Here is an 18,918-nt window from a genome sequence, read left to right as displayed (position 1 = left end):
TTTCAAATCTAGCCACATTGTTCAACACATGATACAATGTTACACTGAACATCTGGAAAAAAAAAAAATCCCAAGTTTCTCAATCTTCCCTTTTCCTTAAAAGAGATGATGGATTTAGGAGGTAGAGGGGAAAAAAAATAGGACCAAGCTACTTTAAGCACCATTTAGGCGGGCTGGCGCTGTGGCACAGCAGGTTAACACCCTTGCTTGAAGCGCCGGCATCCCATATGAATGCCAGTTTGAGACCCGGCTGCTCCACTTCAGATCCAGCTCTCTGCTGTGGCCTGGGAAAGCAGTAGAGGAAGGCCCATGTCCTTGGGCCCCTGCACCCGTGTGGGAGACCCGGAAGAAGTTCCTGGCTCCTGGCTTCAGATCAGCATAGCTTCGGCCATGGCGGCCAATTGGAGAGTGAACCAGCAGATGGAAGACCTCGCTCTCTCTCTCTCTCTCTCTCTGCCTCTCCTCTCTCTGTGTGTAACTCTGACTTTCAAATAAATAAATCTTTTAAAAAAAGTTTTAAAAATAAAAGAAAGCCCCATTTAGGTCCTGGCTGCTCCACTTTTTTTTTTTTCTCCACTTTCAATCCAGCTTTCTGCTAATGTACCTGGGAAAGCAGCAGAAGGTGGCCCAAGTGCTAGAGCCCATGCACCCATGTGGGGGACCCAGAAGAGGCTCCTGGCCCCTGACTTCAGATCAGCCTAGCTTTGGCAGTTGAGGCCATTTGGGGAGTAAACCAGTAGATGGAAGAAAATCTCTGGATCTCTCTCTCTCTGTGTAACCCTGCCTTTTAAATTAATGAAATGATAAAATCAGTAAATTGAGCCATTTGTGATAAAAAAAAAAAGTAATGAAATAACTCCCAAAACACAGAAGCAACCAAGACGTCCTTCAGTAGATAAATGGACAAATAAACTGTGGTATGTCCAAACAATGAAATATCTTCCAGTGCTTAAAAGAAAGGAATCATCCAGCTATAAAAAGACAAAGAGGAAATATGAATGTATATTTCTTTTTTTTTTTTTTTTTTGACAGGCAGAGTTAGACAGTGAGAGAGAGAGACAGACAAAGAGTTATAGACAGTGAGAGAGAGAGACAGAGAGAAAGGTCTTCCTTCCATTGGTTCACTCCCCTAATGGCCGCCACGGCTGGCGCTGCGCCGATCCGAAGCCAGGAGCCAGGTGCTTCCTCCTGGTCTCCCGTGCGGGTGTAGGGACCCAAGCATTTGGGCCATCCTCTGCTGCCCTCCCAGGCCACAGCAGAGAGCTGGACTGGAAGAGGAGCAACTGGGACTAGTACCTGGCGCCCCAACCGGGACTAGAACCTGGGGTGCTGGCGCTGCAGGCGGAGGATTAGCCAAGTGAGCCACAGCACCAGCCATGAATGTACATTTCCAAGTTAAAGAAGCCTGGGGCAGGTGTTGTGGCACAGCAGGTTAAACTGCCACATGGGACACTTGCATCGCATACCTTAGTGCCTAGTTCAAGTCCTAGCTACTCCACTTCCAATACAGCTTCCTGATAATGTGCCTGGAAAGGCAGTGGGTGATGGCTCAGGTACTTGGCCTCCTCCATGTAGGAGACCCGGATGTAGTATCTGGCTCTGGGCTTCAGCTTGGCCCAGACCTGGTGAGTGAACATGAAATTGGAAGATCTCTTTCACACCCGAACTTTCAAGTAAACTTTTTTTAATCCTAAAAAAAATGGTCCCTCCCCCTGTTCCCTCTTTGATGGAAAAAATGATGACACCCAACACCATACTGCCTCCTGCTTTATTTGCTGTAGACTTGGTTGCCATCCACACCTCTGGTCTCCTCCATGCTGAGGAGTTTCTCAGGTTCTCAGGTTTAGGATCCGTGATGTCAGGTAAGGCCCCTCCTGCCTCCACAACCACACCTCGATGGAGCCTCCATCCACCACTGTGAGGGATGATGCTTTTATTCCTTGAAAGGAGAGATTCAAGGGTGAGATGCACACCTTCTACATCTTCAGTCTTCTCCACCCACATCAGTGTGCTAACAGGGACCTCACCAGTGTGGACTGGAAAAAACGTCACCTTCATAGGGGCAGGAGAAGACTGGGGGATAAGTGCTCTTGAAATAACTGGTGTGCAAGTGAAGGAGAGATTCTGGAATGCATGGAGTTCCACCTCGGGAGCAAGCTCACACCACCCTCCCACGGTCACTCGTCCTCCGGGGCATCCCGCTACTCTAGACCTGGAGAGCCACCCAATCCCGCTTTGCAGCCTCCAGCCCACAGGGCTTTAGTTTGCTTTAGTTTGCCTGCTCACTGATTCCTGACTCCGCCCAGTGATGCCTTATATTACCTCTCCTCGGTCGACTTCACTCAGATGCTCTGGGACCCAGAGGACTATCCAGTGTCCACTGTCACCGTGGTAAAAGGAGAGTCCAATTCCCCACTATAAGCCTGCTTTCCCAAGTCCTTTGTCCCAAGCTCCTTCCCTCATCACCTTCAACCCACAACTCACAGCACAGACGTGTCTCTCTGAGGGCACACCAGGAGGCCACCTCATGCCTCTTGCATACTGAGGATTCGCAGCAGGATATTATAAACATCTTGTTCCATGTAGCCCTGACAGTGAAAGAAAAGAAATAAAAGGAGATGATGGAGAGAGAACAAGGGCAGACAGGTGAGAGAGCAATTCTGTGGCATAGGGGTAGCTATTTACCATGGACCCTCACCTACAGAATTTAACTTCTCCATGGTTCTTGCCCTGTCTTCCTAAAGAGGACAATGATGTTTTACTTCTCAGGGCTACTGTGAGAGTCACACCTCTGAATAAGGAGCAAAGCACCCGATACACCATAGGTGTTCCATTCTGTAGAACTAAAAAGTAGGGGCAAATACTGTGCCCCCAACACATAGTCAAACACAACCGGCTTGATTTTACTGATGAGATCTAGAGACCAGACAGACGGTGGGTGCAGCTCTCTGAGGAATGCCAAGCATGTGCTTTACAAGTCAGATGAGGGACCCCCAAGGACCCCCTACCTCACCCACTCAGTGCTTTACCTGCCCCTAAACTCTGCCACGCTCACCTGAGCAGCATTCAGCAGATGATTTCTATAGGCTGAGATGATCTCTTCATGGTTCTTCTGGGAATCCTGAGAGTGAGAATCCAGGGGAGGTCACGTGCTCCGCTCACCCTTCCCAGTGGTCAGTCTTCCCAGGCCGGCGCCCTTCGCCCAGCCTGCACCACTGCCTGGCCAGGCCTCTGTACTTCTCAGAATTTCCCCCACACAGTCATCACTTCCACTGTCCACTTTCTTCTCTAGCCCTGTCCATTTCCCTGAGGGCCAAAACATACCTGCAGCTGCAGGGCAAGACGAGCCTTTTCTCCCCGAACTGCTAGCACTTCCTCCGAAAGCTGCTCCAGTTTCTTCAACAACTCCTTGATCTGAGTCCAAAAGAAAAAAAAAAAAAAAGGAACCAATGAGGCCCTAGTATTTCCCTCTAAACACCAGCCAGGGTCAAGGTCAGCTTCCTTTTATTAGGAATTTAACATATGCCAGATACTTTTACACATATTATCTCATTTAATGCTCAAAACAGCTTTTCTTCTGTGAAGAACACTTCTCTCTGTTACTATTCACCTTTTATAGATCAGAAGTCTGAGTTAAGTAGTTTGTCAAAATCATGTATACAATAAGTGATAAAGTAAATTTTGAACTAAAATCCCCTGGACTCCGCAGTCCATGCTCTTAACTCAGTACTGGATCCTGATTTACTTCTGGCTGCTGAGCACTAAGGGAAATGGAGAGGGCTGCTTGTGGCTGGTAAGGCAGAGGCACAAAGGCAGTCATGGTAAATCGCAATGGTAGGAGCAGTGCTGATGTGAGGAGTCAGACTGGCTAGTAGGCAGTCAGGTTGGTCCCCGGGGAAACAGAGTACAAAATGCTCACTTCCCCCAAAAGTCCTCTTTAGCAAGGTCAAAACTGCCTGCCTCACTCCTTGGGAGCTCCCAATTTTATCATGAGAATAGCAAGGGAGTGGGGATTCCAACCTTCTGAGCTCACAATTTACAATGAAAACAAGTTCCCTATCCTCTCCCACCCCACCCCCACCCCCAGCCTCTGATGGCATTTTTGTTTTATCCTGAGCAAGCCAGACAGGGCAAGTAAGATTACAGATCAGGTCTTTTGATGGGTTTTGCCCCACACTGCCTGCAGTGCCAGCATCCCGTATGGGCTGCACCCTGATGGGAGACCGGAAGAAGCTCCTGGCTTCCAATTGGCACAGCTCTGGCCATTGTGGCCATCTGGAGAATGAACCATCATGGCCATCTGGGGAGTGAACCAGCGGATGGAAAACCTCTCTCTCTCTCTCCCTCTCTCTCTCTCTCTCTCTCTGCCTCTGCCTCTCTGTAACTGTGCCTTTCAAATAAATAAAACACAAAAACTGGGGCTTAAGGATGTTGAAAAATTTGCCCAAGAACAATCAGTAAGTTTTGAAATGGAAACTGAAATTTAGACAGTCTTAAGTCCAGAGACTACTTTCTTAATCACTATACTACTTTTTTGCATTTTTATCTATTTCCTTTTTTCAAAAGATTTATTTATTTGAGAGGTTTTTTTTACAGGCAGAGTGGACAGTGAGAGAGAGACAGAGAGAAAGGTCCTTCTTTGCCATTGGTTCACCCTCCAATGGCCGCCACGGCTGGCGCACTGCAGCCAGTGCACCGCGCTGATCTGAAGCCAGGAGCCAGGTGCTGCTCCTGATCTCCCATGGGGTGCACAGCCCAAGCACTTGGGCCATCCTCCACTACCTTCCCAGCTGCATTGGCAGGAAACTGGATCAGAAGTAGAACAGCTGGGACTGGAATTGGCTTTCTGGATATTGGATGCAGAAGTCACAAATGGTGGCTTAACCTGCAGTGGCATAGCACCGGTCCCCCACTCCATTTTTCTACTTTGATCTTCCACACAACATAAGATCCCTCCTCTCTTTAATTAATACCACCTCACCCAAGTTGTTCCTCTGGAAAACATTCTGTTTTTAAATACTCTTAGTATATAAAATGTATCTACTTTATAGTTTTTAAATCATTCTAAATGTGATCATATAGTTTTTGTTTTTGATTTTTAAGATTTATCTATTTGGTTGAAAGGCAGAGTTACAGAGAGGTAGAGGCAGAAAGAGAGAAAGAGAGGTGCCTTCCATCCACTAGCCACTCCCCATATGGCTGCTGGAGCTGAGGTGATCTGGAGCCAGGGGCTTCCTCCAGGTCTCCCACATGGGTGCAGAGGCCCAAACAGCTGGGCTGTCTTCCACTGCTTTCCCAGGCCACAGCAGAGAGCTGGATCGAAGTCGAGCAGCCAAGACTCGCGCACTACAGTTGGTGGTTTTACCTACTATGTCACAGCGCCGGCCCCATATAGAGTTTTAATAATAAGTCTGAATTCATTTGCCTCACAGGCAGCTCTATAACTTCTAAATCATTTGTAAATAAACAAAATGGATCTCATTTGAAGCACAAAGACTCACACTCACTTTTAGAACAAGCAGTATCTAACAGGAGTTTTCAAGCTTTTTTTTTTTTTTTTTTTTTTTTTGACAGGCAGAGTGGACAGTGAGAGAGACAGAGAGAGAAAGGTCTTCCTTTTTGCCGTTGGTTCACCCCCCAATGGCCGCCGCAGCCGGCGCATCGCGCTGATCCGAAGGCAGGAGCCAGGTGCTTCTCCTGGTCTCCCATGCGGGTGCAGGGCCCAAGTACTTGGGCCATCTTCCACTGCCTTCCCGGGCCATAGCAGAGAGCTGGCCTGGAAGAGGGGCAACCCAGACAGAATCCGGTGCCCCGACTGGGACTAGAATCCGGTGTGCTGGCGCCGCAAGGCGGAGGATTAGCCTATTGAGCCACGGCGCCGGCCTCAAGCTTTTTTTCTTTACATTGTTCCCCTCTTTGCCGAAGGAAACTTTTTTGCAGAGCCCACTCTGAAGCCGGAGGGGAGAGGGAAGGCTACAGCTGGCTCCACTGTCTTTTAACCCATCAGCCCCTGAGTCACCTCCCAAGAACCTCAGCAAAACCACAACTTCCCTTTATACTATTGGGCCTCTTCCCAGGTTAATGCTCAATTTCAGTCAAAACGCTGATAACCAGTGATGTTCCACGGACGGTGGCTCTGAGCGCAATGCTTCTGAACCCCGGGTCTCCAATTTTAGGACCTAAGCCCCCGGTCCCTCTTCTACTTATCCCCCCTCCCCTCAACCCCAGCTCCTCAGACCCAGAGCGTGGCATGGTGCCTGCGAATCACTGATGCTGTGCTGGGGGTATTAAGCCACGGTTCGCTGGATTCAGCTTAGCAACGCCCCAAACACGCAGAAACTTTCCCCCAAAGCTCCCCCGCGGCCTCGCAGCTGCTCACCTTGGCCTCCTTGTCCCGGCAAGCCCCAATGAGATGCTCCGTCTTCTCTTTGAGCAGCTCCGCTGTTTTCTCGAACTGCTCGGAGCGCCCGCGCATCTCGCTGGCCTGGCGCTCCTGCTCGGCGGCGCGCGCGGCCAGGTCCCCGCTCCTGCGGCGCTCCTCGGCCACCGCTTCCCGCAGCTGGCCCATTTCCCGGCAGGCGGTGTTATACTTTTCCAGCAGCACCTTCAGCTCCTGGCCCCAAGCCTGGGCCTGGGCCACGAGCGAACCCCGGGTTTTCTCGTGCTGCCGCAGGCTGGCCGCCTCGCGGGCCCGCAGCTCTGCCACCTCCTCCGTGGCTTGGTAGAGCAGCTGCTTCAGCTTCCCGATCTCCTGGCTCTTCCCGCTCATCGTGGCCTGGACAGCCCGCAGCTCCTCCTCCAGCTTCCCCAGGTCTTGCTCCAAAGCAGCCACTTGCGGGGGCGCGGGGGCCTTGGAGGAGGCATCCGGCTCCCCACCTGGGGACAGGGACCCACGCAGCTGCTGATTCTCCTTCTCCAGCCGAGCCAGCACCTGCTGGGCCTCCTTGTGCCTGTCCACCAGGGCACTGATGCAGGCTTGCAGCTCCTGCAGGGGCTCAGCCGCCATGCCCCCCGCGCTGCCCTTGCCCACTAGGTCTGGGGGCAGGCAGTCCCACAGCCCTCGGAGGCCACTGCTCTGGGAGGCCAGGCGCTTCCGCAGCTTCTCGGTGGCCTCCTTCTCCAAGGCCAGTTCATCGGTCAGCAGTCCCACACTCCGCCGCAGCTGCTGTAGCTGGACCTGTGCCTCCGGCTTGGGCACAAACTCGTGCTGCAGCCGCTGGCTCAGGGACTTCAGCTCGCCCTGCAAGCGCTGCCGCTCCCGCCCAAGCTCCCCCAGCTCCTCGAGCAAGTTGCTGTTGCTCAGTCTCAGGGCTGACACCTCCTTCTCCAGCTGTGCCTTTGCCAGGCCTGCCCCTCCTGGGGACAGTTCTTCTCCTGGGGCCCCTAGAGGCTCTCCCCGGGCCCCGGGAGCCCTTTTCTCCTCTTCATTTTTTCTGCTGCTTCTTGGGGCTGCCTTTGGGGCTCCCTGTCTGGACTCCTGGGCAGGGACGCCAGGTTTCACCTGTAGCCCTGCATTTGCCCTATCCAGCCTCACCAGCACCTGCTCCAACCGGGCCTCCATCTTCTCCCAGGCAGCTGCTGCAGCCTCAGCCCTGGGAGTCCCCAGGCCTCCCTCCAAGATGGGTCTTGACAAAGCTCCCCTAGCTGCATCCTTCTCACGCCACACTGCAGCCAGTTCCTCTCTTAGTTGTAGCAGTAGCTGGGTCATGGCTGCTGTGCTCGTTGGTCCAGCCGTTGCACCTGCTGGGGCTTGGGCTGGAGCAGCTGGCATAGCATGCAGCTGGTCAGTAACATCAGGGCCAAGGATCTGTCCTCCATGGGCGGTCTGTCCCCCAGGGCCAAGGGTCTGTTCTGTGATTTTCCTGCTGGTCTCAGCCCCTGGGCTCTGGGATAGGCCCTGTTTTTCTGATTGGGACCTTCCATGGACTTCATCCTGGATCTCTCCTGGAGCTGACTCCTCCCCTCTCTTGGGAGTGAATGTTGAGTTTGCTGAGGTTGCAGTCTGTTGCTGCTTCTTTAGCTTTTGTACACATTCAGCCAGGGAGTCCAGAGGACAACCCTGCTCCATACCATCGCCTCCAGGCCGCACACCGGAGCCCTGCCCTTCTGGAGCTCCAAGCTCTGGGGCTAGGAGGAGCCCTAGCTGCTGCACCTGCTCTCGAATCTGGTTCTCCAGACCCAGGTAGGCTGCAGCTTGAGCCTTACACTCTTCTGTCTTCTGCACCAACTCCTGCTCCAATTGAGAAACTTTCCTCTGCTCCTCCTCATATTTGCACCTCCAGTCTTCCAAGCATAGGCCTTCATCCTCCTCTTCCTCCTGCTCCTCCTCGGGTTCTGCTCTCCATGGGCTTTTTGGTGGAGAACCCACCTGAGGCTCAGATGGAGAGGCCTAGGTCAAAAACAGAGCAGTGAAGTGAGGCCCTGCAGCTAATCCAGCCCCTGGAGGGCTTTTCTTCTCTCAGAATGTCTTCATGTCCCAAGGGTCACTGGGATAGCACAGGGTGGCTTAGGAGCAAAAGGGGGAAGGCACTTAGGGTCTTACCTGGGATATACCATCTGGGTGTTGAACTAGCTTCTGACCTGTAAGAAGGAAACATGAGGACAATGAGAGAGAAGACAGCATCCATGAACATCTAGCCCATGTCCTTGGACTTCCTCTGAGATGAGAGGCTCCTCAGTGGTGATAACCCTCACCACGTAGCTTCCTGATGCCAGCAGCTCCTTTTGTATAGTGGGTCTCTAACTACACAGCAGCTTTGCCTTCCTAGCCCAGAGAGTCATACTGGCCACCATTGCCAGGCACTGTCACAGGCACCAGGACCTCAGAGATGAGCAAAATCAAAGCAGCCTGTTATTCAAGGGGTTGACAGCCTAGTAGGGGAGAGCAAGATTGACAAGCAAGTCAGACAAACCTACGAACAACTGCAACCCATAAATGCTAGCAACAGCACTAGCAAGAGTTGCCCTCAGTGAGACAAGACAGCATAAAGTAATTTTGTGAGCGTGTTTTTGGAAAGCTGGTCATCTCATTCTAGCAGCAATAAATAAGTAAACCGTCAGCTAAAAGTGGCAACTGTTCGTCAGATGAATTGCTCCCGGGGGACCAAGTGGGATTCTAAGAAACCTCTTTGATTCTGTGGCTGTCAAAGAGAACCTCGAAATTACAAAAGAGCCTTTACCTCCCCGCCGCCGCCGGTTCAGGGCCTGCCGGAGCAGCTTCCACAGCGCCTTGTCTTGTGTCCGCAGGGCATAGTGCAGGGCGTCATGCCCTGTGCTGTCCACGGCCCCGGCATCTGCCCCGTGGCTCAGGAGCAGCTCGGCCACCTCAGCACTGCCTTTCTCACAGGCCAGGATCAGAGCTGACCTGTGGGTTGAAACAAATCTGAGCAAAAGCTTTCTCCGTTGAATCCAGGCATCCTCGTTCCAGAAATTCCATTCATTCACAGGGGGGCGCTGTGGCGTGGTGGGCTAAGCCTCCGCCTGCAGCACCAACATCTCAAATGGGCGCCAGTTCATTTCCATGCTGCTCCTCTTCCGATCCAGCTCTCTTGCTAATGGCCTGGGAAAGCCATGGAGGACGGCCCTAGTGCTTGGGTCCCTGCGCCCGCATGGGAGATCCAGAAGTGCCTCACCTCTGTCTATAACTTTGCCTCTCAAATAAATAAATAAAAATTCTTAAAAAAAAAAAAAAAGAAAGAAATTCCGTGCCCTGGGTAAGCATTCATTCAGTAGGGTCAGGAAAACAGACCACCACTAGCCAAGGAGAAAATATTAGACCAGATTGGAAATTTTCAAATGTTGTTCCTTAGAGCTGCAGCCTCAGAAAGCAAGGGACCAGTCAGAAGGGCTGCGTTTTTAGCTGCTCCATGTATTGAGGTTCTGCTGCTTCTTTTTTTTTTTTTTTTTTTTTTTTTTTTTTTTTTTTGACAGGCAGAGTGGACAGTGAGAGAGAGAGACAGAGAGAAAGGTCTTCTTTTTGCCGTTGGTTCACCCTCCAATGGCCACCACGGCCGGTGCGCTGCGGCCGGCGCACCGCACTGATCCGATGGCAGGAGCCAGGTACTTATCCTGGTCTCCCATGCAGGTGCAGGGCCCAAGCACTTGGGCCATCCTCCACTGCACTCCCTGGCCGCAGCAGAGAGCTGGCCTGGAAGAGGGGCAACCGGGACAGAATCTGGCGCCCCAACCGGGACTAGAACCAGGTGTGCCGGCGCCGCTAGGTGGAGGATTAGCCTAGTGAGCCGCGGCGCCGGCCTTTTTTTTTTTTTTTTTTTTTAAGGAAAAAAGGATCCTATTGGTTAGAAGAGCAGTAAAGTATGTCAATGAATGCAGAGGTGTTGATTCTACTTCTAGGGTCATCTCTACTAGGCAGGTGGTGGAGGCAGCATGCAGAGCACTATCAGGGAAAAAATATTTCCAAGAACAGAGGCCAACCAGTGTCCTTCCCCAACACACACACACACTCTTGCCCACTGGCTCCTTTCTAGAGCAGTCAGGGAGGCGGGGAGCGCTCACTTGTCATCCTTGTCTGTGACGTTAACTCGGGCGCCTCTCTGCAGCAGCTGGGAGCAGATGGCCGCGTGACCGCCCAGCGACGCAATCATCAGGGGTGTGCGTCCATCCTGCGTCGATTGTAGAAAGGGGACTAGACACCATCCTCCCACCTCCTCCCCTCCCCCACACCTCTCCAGAAAAATGTCCACATCCTGAGGCCAAACACTTCTTTGGGGAGGGTTGGAAACTCTCCAGAAGAGAGGTTTAGCCTCTCTGTAAGGAAAAAGAAGAGGGCCAGGAGAGAAGCTACAGGAGGGAGGCACTGTTCCACCCCGGATCACTGGACTCGGCCAGTGAGGCTGAGAGACAGCAGCAGCCCAGCCGTCCATCCAACACTCACGTTGTCCAACACGTCCAGGAAGGCTTCATGGTCACAGAGCAGGAGAACGCTTGAGGCACAGCCAGAGGAGGCTGGGGGAGAATTGAGGGGCGGGTAGGTTAAGGGGAAACATGAAGAACCCCCTCAGACCATATGCCATCATCTCCGACCACTCCAGCCGTTAGCTTCTTGGCTGACCTTCCCACCCAACGTTAGCCTCTGCTGCCCTTGCCCGCCCTGTGGTCCCTGAGGTCCTGTCCCCCGCCCCGGCCCCTGGCACACACCTGCCCAGTGCAGGGGGCTGCGGTTTTCTGCATCCACAGCGTCTTCATTAGCACCGTGCTGTAAGTAGCCACAAATGGAAGCAGCATGGAATGTGGTGTTGAGGTCCTCGTCCCCCTCCCTCACTGGGTCACCCACTTCCATGGTAATGGGGGACGGGCGGAAGGGCTGCGGCTCTGGGCAAGGGCTAACTGCCAGGCAAGCCCAGCCCATTCCTGGCAAAGGAGAGGCAGCCTGGATTCTCAGCCCTGGTTCCTAAACCTAGGGCCTAAGAAAAATCAGATCATAGAGAAATAAAAATGTTAAGGCAAATAACCGAATCCTTCGCTGATACTCTAGGATCCTGATGGTAAAATTTGGAAAAGGTCAGGAAGAACAAAAGCTGGATAGCCAAGTGCCCAATGGCTTGTTAAGATAACTGTTTTGTTTTTTTTTAATTCCTAGAGATACATTTATAAACTGTCCACATGTCTTTTGATATGTATATATCTCTTGGTTACTAAACCAGGAATTCCTCAAAAACAGAAGGGCTGCAGTTGAACTTGAAGCCCTCTGCCTTCCTTCCACCTGCCCGTCATCACAGCAGTTAGTCTCTGCATTGGCTCTGCAATGGGAGAGCTGACTAGTCCCTGGGAGCTGTGCTTGCTGCCCATGGCAGGTGCTAAATAAATGAGTAAATGATTATCAACACTCTTATTGGGGCTGCTAGGGGCACACTTGACCATCTAGGATTTATAACCACACAGTTAGGAGCCTCTGGGTCTACTTCGTCCCTTCACGGGAATAGTACTGAGGGGTCGCCCTCACCTGCAGTAGGACCTTGACACACTGCGGCTGGCAGGAGATGGTGGCCAAGTGCAGGGCGGTACTTCCTGGGAACAAAGACAGAGAGAGGAAGGGTGGGTGGCCCCACGCATGCTGATGACTCACAGGGAGGGGAGGTAAGAGACGCACAGATAATCAGAGGGAGATTAGAGAAAGAAGCTCTCAGCCACATGGGGCCAGAAAGTCCTGTTCCCCCAGCGCTGGGTACTCTGCTGGAGGTGGCAGGAGGTGAGGTGTCCCCAGTTTGCCAAGAGGTGAACCCCTCAGAACCATGCTGGGCAGAACTTACTGGGGAGAGAAGTTGGGGGCCACTGTTGTATGCTCCAGTAGGGCTCAGCATGAGCCCCCACCACTGCTATACAGGAACAGGCGGAGTCAGAGAGCCCAGCGTGTGGCCCAACTCACCATCCTCATTTTTGCTGTTGATGTCAGCCCCGTTTGCAAGCAGTATAGTCAGACACTCCGTCAGGCCTTTGGAGGCTGCCAGATGAAACCTGCTGGAATCAAGGCAGAAGGATGAGGAGCTGGAGAATCTTAGCAAGCACTGCTCGCGACACTCCCTGCCCTAGACAATCTCAGTGCAGAGAGGGACATTTCCCCAGCCTGGCTTCCCGATAAGGGGAAGGCACAGGGCCTGCAGCCTTAACATCAGAGGAAGCTGGAGGCAAAGACAGAAATAAGAGCGACAGGTCTCAAGGAGGGAGTCTCGGAGTATCATCGGGAGTATCATCGGGGTGTTCAGGAAACACAGAACCCTCAGTGGGAATGAGAGTCAGCAAGAGCAGAGCAGAGGGCTGCACAGGTAGAGGCAGAGGAGGAATAGTATTTCCTGTGTCCTAATCACTCCCTCTACCACTGTGACTACCACGGCTACCCTTTCATTTCTGAGTTCCCAAGCATACACACCTTCGTACTTGCGCAATCAAGAAATACTCTATTTTGCGTATGCATTAGTCTGCTGTTGGTCTAATGGGTTTTTGTCTTTTTTGAGTACTGCCATCAGTCTGGGTTGGGAGGTAGCTGGAGTTCAGGAACAAGATCTTCTTTCCTCACTTTGTTCAGCACTTCGTATATAGCAGAGGGTTATTGGTATGCTTGCTAATTTACATACTGAAAAGGGCTCAGAGGTTGCAGGTATTCCCTAGGCCTACATCCTATTGGTGTTCAGGGCTTTCAGAGGGAACCATTCCAAGGGCTGGGGTCAGGAGGACTTACTTACGGGGACTGGCCGTTGGCGTCCAGCTTGGTGGGCCGGGCAGACTTCCTGGAGGCCAGAGCAGCCACGCGTCCCACGTCCCCCCGTTGCACTGCCTCCAGCAGCTTCTGGTCGCGACGGTTCCATCTCTCCACCTGGTCCCAGGCCAAACATTGTGTGAATACATAGCAAATAGGCATGGTTTGGAGAAAGAAAAGGTAGGATACCAACCGCGGTGCTGTGTGTATGTGTGTGTGTGTGCACATCCCTGAGGGTTTTTCACTGTCCCATCAGTCACTCAGTCAGGATCACTTAGACCTTTCTGGGTGGGCCACCCAGAATATTAGACAACTCATACGCTACCAAGAGCCAAAAAGTGCCTGGACTACTGAATGAGAAATAATTTATGAGCGCTGAATGGATCGTATTTGGAATATCTTTTTATCATCATTATGATTATAGCTGTTGAGTCCCTGACCTCGGAGCAGTCCTAGCCAGGACGCCTTTCCCTTTTGCTCTCTAGGTCTTGCTGGAGCAAACTCAACCAACTTGACCTGCTCCTGATCGGGCCCACACTGCCTCCCACCAGGCCCTGCTGCTGTGCTTTCGGTCTTCAGTCAACTGAGGAGTAAATGAAGGCCTGTGGCTGTAAGTCACAGCTAGGAGTGACTTAAAGTATGTACTACCCATTGGCTTTGGGCTCCAAAGTTGGGAGGGGAGGTACAGAGAGTTTCAGTTTTTCTATATCACGCCCTTAGCTAATCTCTCTTCCTCTTCCATGGCAAAAGACAGGTCTCTAGCTACGCTTGAGGAAGCTGCAAAAGACAGTTCACTTCCTGCACCTCTCCTCCCTCCCAGTGTCCCTGGCGGGGAGCAGCTGTCCCAGACAACAGCCACACCTGGGCATGCATTGTTCTATCATCCAGCTTGAGTTTTGCGGGTGTGTTGGGGGGAGTAATTACGATAATTAAAGCATTATAGGCTGTCAAAGAGGGAGAGCTGTGTTAAAAACAAAAAACACATCGGGGCTGGAAGCACAGACAAAGCCTAGTCTGGCCCAGAGAGGGAGAAGGAAAGAAGCGGTGGCTGTAGAGATCTGCGTGTGATGAAAGGGGCCTCGCTGAGCGCCCTGCCAGCCGGTCTGAGTCTGAGACCTGGTTCTGCTCCATTCTCCGCCATGTGACCTACCGTAGGCTTTAAACACCTCTACACTGTTTCCTCCTCTATAAAGTGTGGGTAGTAATAACTACCTCATCATGCTGTGAGCATTCAACAAGCTTATGTGCATAAAATCTTGTTGTAAACTGGCATCCTTGTAACAAAACAGGAAGTAGTGGTAGACTGGCGGGGGCCACATTCCATTTTATGAGGTCGAATCTCAACAAGAAAGAGGATATAGGAGGTGAAGAAAAACAGGGTCTGTGGAAGCCCCATAACTCATTTTCAAATATTGTTTACATAGCCAGGACAAATTATTAAGCAACAACAAGAAAGATTTAAATGCCCAGCCATAAAATTATCTGGGGCAGATGGATCCTGAGATAATACCCCTGTATGGCAACTGTAAGCCCTCGGAGCCTGCTCAAGTGTTATTTTGATTAACCTCGCAAGATCCCTGGAAAGTAGTCATGACTTTATAACTTATTTTATTTCTTTGGCAGAAGAAGAAATGGAAGCACACTGAAGTTAGTAGGAGCAGACAAGAGTGACAAAACCGAGATCAGAACCCAGGCCATCTGTTGCCCCAGTCCTCATTTCACTGCCACAGCACACTACTGCAGAGCTGCAGGAGAGTTTTACTTACTTCCAGATAAACAGTCTCAGGTTGCCTCCAAGGCAAAACCACCCACCTTCAGATGCTACTCTGCACTGAGAAGAATCGCCAAAGGTTAGTTCTCAAAGGACAAAATAAGCGAAATGACTCCTCCACATACCGGCAGACTCTGACAAGTAAGAACACTCTCCATTGCTCCCTGGTGACTAGATTACCCCCAGGAAAAGCAGAGAACCGGAACAATGCCTTCAGCGAAGAGCAATGACCTCAATCTGAAGTTCTCTGTGTGAAATCTTGATGAATGAAAGTTAGGCATGTGAGGATTTCTTTGAATTTCAGCTTCCTAATGACGTAACAAGCAGATAGCTCCATGTCCATAATAAGTGTACAATAAATGTTAGCTCTAATCCCCTCCTTCCTGCCTTTGCTGGGCATATTTTGGATGTTCCTGGGTTCAGAATTCTCCAGACAAGGGAGTGGAAGGCAGGGATCTTGCTCACATCAAGAATATCAGCCAGGCTGTAGCAATGTGGATCCTTTTCTTTCCAACTAGATATCTAAATCCATGCAATTTACTCCCTATAATCTCATTATACTAAGAGGAGTTTAGAAGGGCTGTGAAGGCCTCAAACTTAAACTCTGCAGAACTGGAGAAAAGCAGCATTGAGGGATGCTTCCGGATTCCAAGACCCAGTCCACGCTCACCCCAGCTCCTTGGAAAGGAGGCACTGAATCATGACTGTAATCTCAAAAAAAAAGAAAAGAAAAGAAAAGAAAAAAGATTAAGTTTTGCATTCCTATAACCAAGATTAGGGGACATTGTAGAATTAATTGTACCCTCTCATTATCTCTCCCTCTCTGTGTATTCATAAGAATCCTATCAAGATAGAAGAACAACAGATAAAGTGACTTCCGCTGCTGTAGGACAAATGAATGGATAAGGAATGGCTGCCCTGCAGGAACCAGGTCCTGGTTGTCAACATATTAAATGCAACAGGCAGGGCTGGCATTGTGGTGTACTGGGTTAAGCTACTGCCTGTGATGCGGGCATCCCAAATGGGTGTTGGTTGAGTCCTGGCTGCTCTACTTCCGATACAGCTCCTTGCTAATGGATCTGGGAAAGCAAGAGAAGCAGCAGAAGATGGTTCAAGTCCTTAGGCCCTTGCACCTACACGGGAGACCTGGATGAAGCTCCTTCGGCCTGGCCCAGCTCCAGCTGTTGCAGCCATTTGGGGAGTGAAATAGCAGATGGAAGATCTCTCTCTCTCTCTCTTTCAAATAAATAAAATAAATCTTAAAAAATTTTTTTTAAAAAAATGCAAGACATTCCTCTAAGCTGATCCACTGCCAACAGTTGGGAGTGATTTTCTAGTCTGCTCCCTAGCTAGAGGAGACTCATACGTAAGACACCCTCAAAAAAATCTTCTAGGTGAGTAAAATAAAGTGAGAATACAGGAGCTGAGCATTTGTTTGGTTTTGTTGAACTTCCTATATCCTGGATGACTTAGATAAGTTTTAAAATGATCACTGATTTTTCAATCCTTACCCTTGACTGAGGGTTTAAGGCTCTGGCCCTCGACCCAGGGGTGTGAGTGGGGATGAAACGAGGCAATCTTCCAGTAGGACTGGAAAGCCAGGCTGTTGGGGCAGCCAGGAAGGCTGTCACACTATTCCTCTGACAAGTGGGGCCCAGAGTGGTTAGCCACCCAAAGGAGTGGAGGAATTTATCGTAAGTATGGGGAAGCTTCATGAGGAAACAATTTGCCGTTGAGCTGACCTATTTTCAAACCTTCTGGAACCTCAGGCTGACTGAGGCAATAATTTTCTTTCCAGCTAGATAGTTCTAATTCCATCCAACTTCCTATAATCTCATTATAGCAAGCTTGTTAGACCAAGAGTTTAGGATGGCTGGACATGCCTCCTGGCCAATGCTCTGCAGAGCTAGAGTTTAGAAGGGCAGAGGCATGGCTCCACATTCTCAGAGCCAGCCCACTGCCTACTCCAGCACCCTGGAAGGAAGGCACTCTTCATGGATTGGAGGATTAGCAATGGGTTGCCCATTTTAAACAGCAGGCAGATTCCACAAAGCTGAAAAGGAAAGACAATCTTGAGGGCTTTGAGCAACTAGCGAGAAGTCTCTATAAATAAGAAGATTGTGATGAGTCTGTCCAGCCTCCGTTGCTGGTCCCTGTAATAGGTAGTATTCAGTCCCTTCTTGACTGGTTGATCAGTGTGTGGAAAGTAGGTGGAGAAGCAGACGTAAGTGGGACAAGGACAGGCCTCAACAGAGTTCCTTCTCTTGCCTCATAGCTTTCCTCCAGGTTTCTATGTCCTGCCCTTGCAGAGTGAGCTGAGAATGTCTCATATTTGCTTAGGGATGACACCACGAAGTCGAGTTAGCAACGCAATATTACTACAAACAGCTGGCTAGTTAATTTCTAAAATGACCTATTATCCCAATGTTCACAAAAATGTCCACCCCCAGATACGGGCTATCTTTGTAGGAGACCTTTAGAGAAAAGGAAGATAGAGCCTCCCTGTGCCACCGCCTCTGTGATCCCCCTGGGTTTTGTTCCGAGAGCAGTAGAGTGACTTCCACTGCGAACTTGCAGAGTAAGTCCACACTATCCTCTTCTCTCATCACTTTTCCCCAATTCAATCAAAAGAAGCAGAGAATACAAGCACTAAACGAGGAGGTGGGGGTTCAGGGCAAAGGAAGCAGTGAGGAAGAAGCAGGCAGAAGGCCTCGACTGGCCCCAGAACCAGTCTGATGACTGAACACTGCAGTGAACTGGCTGGGGTGGATTCTGCAGACAACTCACCCAGTTCCTTGGGGAGCAGCCAGGCAACTGTGCGTCCTCTGGCAGCGCCTGTCGGGCTGGCCAGACTGCAAGATTAACCCCCCAGTGAGCAGGCAGAAGGAGGTCCAGGCGAGAGAGCAAAAGTGGGCCTGCGTGACTGCTGGGCAGAGGGACGGGCAGACTGGGGAGGCCGGAAGGCTGTGCTTGTGGAAGCACCAACTGAGAAGTGACTTGGGGAGATGTCTGTGGGTTAACAGTGCTGGTGCATGGGGAAGGATGGAGGCAAGGCCAGGGGAAGGCAGGGCTGGGAGGACTTGTTGGGCTGACAGGAAACAGAAAGGATGCGGTCCTATGGGAAGGAAAGATTGTGGGAATAGATGGGTACATTAGAACTTGGGAGTGGGCAGGGGCTGGGGAAGACGCCCGTGGGGTGGCTTAACAATGGGAGACTGAGAAGACCTAGACGACAGGGCCTTGGGGAGGGGTCAGAGCTGTAGAAAACAGCCCAAAAGTTGAAGTGTTGATGCCAGGGAGCTAAGGAAGCCAAAAGAAAGATCCTTGTGGAGGCCAGAGGCTAGTAGGAAAGTCAGAGGCTGGGGGGCAGGTTATGGTCAACTTTAGCAAAGCTGGTGGGCTGCAGTGCGGGGACGGAAGCTTCGGAAAGACCGACAGAGAAAAGGCGATAGTGCATGAAGGTGGGACTCAGGACTGTCACCACAGAGCTTGAACCCCATTGCCGTCCCCGGCATCCCATATATTTTAACACCTACCGCCACTTGTGAGCTGGAGCAAGAGAAGATGCGCTTCATGGCCGGGGTCAAGGCCACGGGGGGACGGGGACGCGCGGAGAGAGCCGGGCCACAGGTTCCCAAACCCACTTGCACCGCTGCGGCTGTGTAAGAAGCAACTGTCAAAAAGCCGAGCCGACCCCGCCCCCAGGCCCCGCCCTCGAGCCCGGCCTGCTCAATCGGAGAGGAGAGTCCGAGGGCTGGGCTTAAAGCTCCGCCCTCTCACGCCCCTGCAGGAGCAGAAAGCCCGCAGTCTCCGGCTGCGACAGGGGCTCGGTCCCAAACCTCGCCCTCCCGTCTGAACCCGCCCCCGGCTCTCTCAGGGAAGACCGCCGGCGGGCTCCGGCCGAAGCCCGTCCTCCGGCCGCTGTGCCAGGCGG

General features: G+C 51.5%; 1 protein-coding gene across 2 annotated transcripts; it reads right to left on the bottom strand.

The window, feature by feature from the left end:
- Nucleotides 1–1,754: 1,754 nt before the first annotated feature.
- ANKRD35 (ankyrin repeat domain 35) lies at nucleotides 1,755–18,756 on the bottom strand. 2 transcript variants are annotated; one of them, XM_017345933.3, is made up of 14 exons: nucleotides 18,521–18,756; nucleotides 13,200–13,330; nucleotides 12,386–12,477; nucleotides 11,963–12,027; nucleotides 11,158–11,215; nucleotides 10,895–10,965; nucleotides 10,516–10,622; nucleotides 9,180–9,364; nucleotides 8,543–8,580; nucleotides 6,380–8,389; nucleotides 3,325–3,414; nucleotides 3,056–3,121; nucleotides 2,485–2,588; nucleotides 1,755–1,939 (listed from the first exon to the last, which is right to left on the bottom strand). In XM_017345933.3, exons 1-13 carry the CDS (start codon nucleotides 18,557–18,559, stop codon nucleotides 2,526–2,528), a joined length of 3,015 nt encoding a protein of 1,004 aa, XP_017201422.2. In that variant the 5' UTR covers nucleotides 18,560–18,756; the 3' UTR covers nucleotides 1,755–1,939; nucleotides 2,485–2,525. The 2 variants fall into 2 exon arrangements, with proteins under 2 accessions (XP_017201422.2, XP_002715430.2); XM_002715384.5 differs by having other exon boundaries at nucleotides 12,386–12,474; nucleotides 18,521–18,704.
- Between the last annotated feature and the right edge of the window lie 162 nt (nucleotides 18,757–18,918).

The sequence above is a fragment of the Oryctolagus cuniculus genome, chromosome 7 (genome assembly GCF_964237555.1).
Source record: "Oryctolagus cuniculus chromosome 7, mOryCun1.1, whole genome shotgun sequence".
In the NCBI taxonomy this organism is placed as follows: Eukaryota; Metazoa; Chordata; class Mammalia; order Lagomorpha; family Leporidae; genus Oryctolagus; species Oryctolagus cuniculus.
This window is presented reverse-complemented; position numbering and strand designations above follow the sequence as displayed.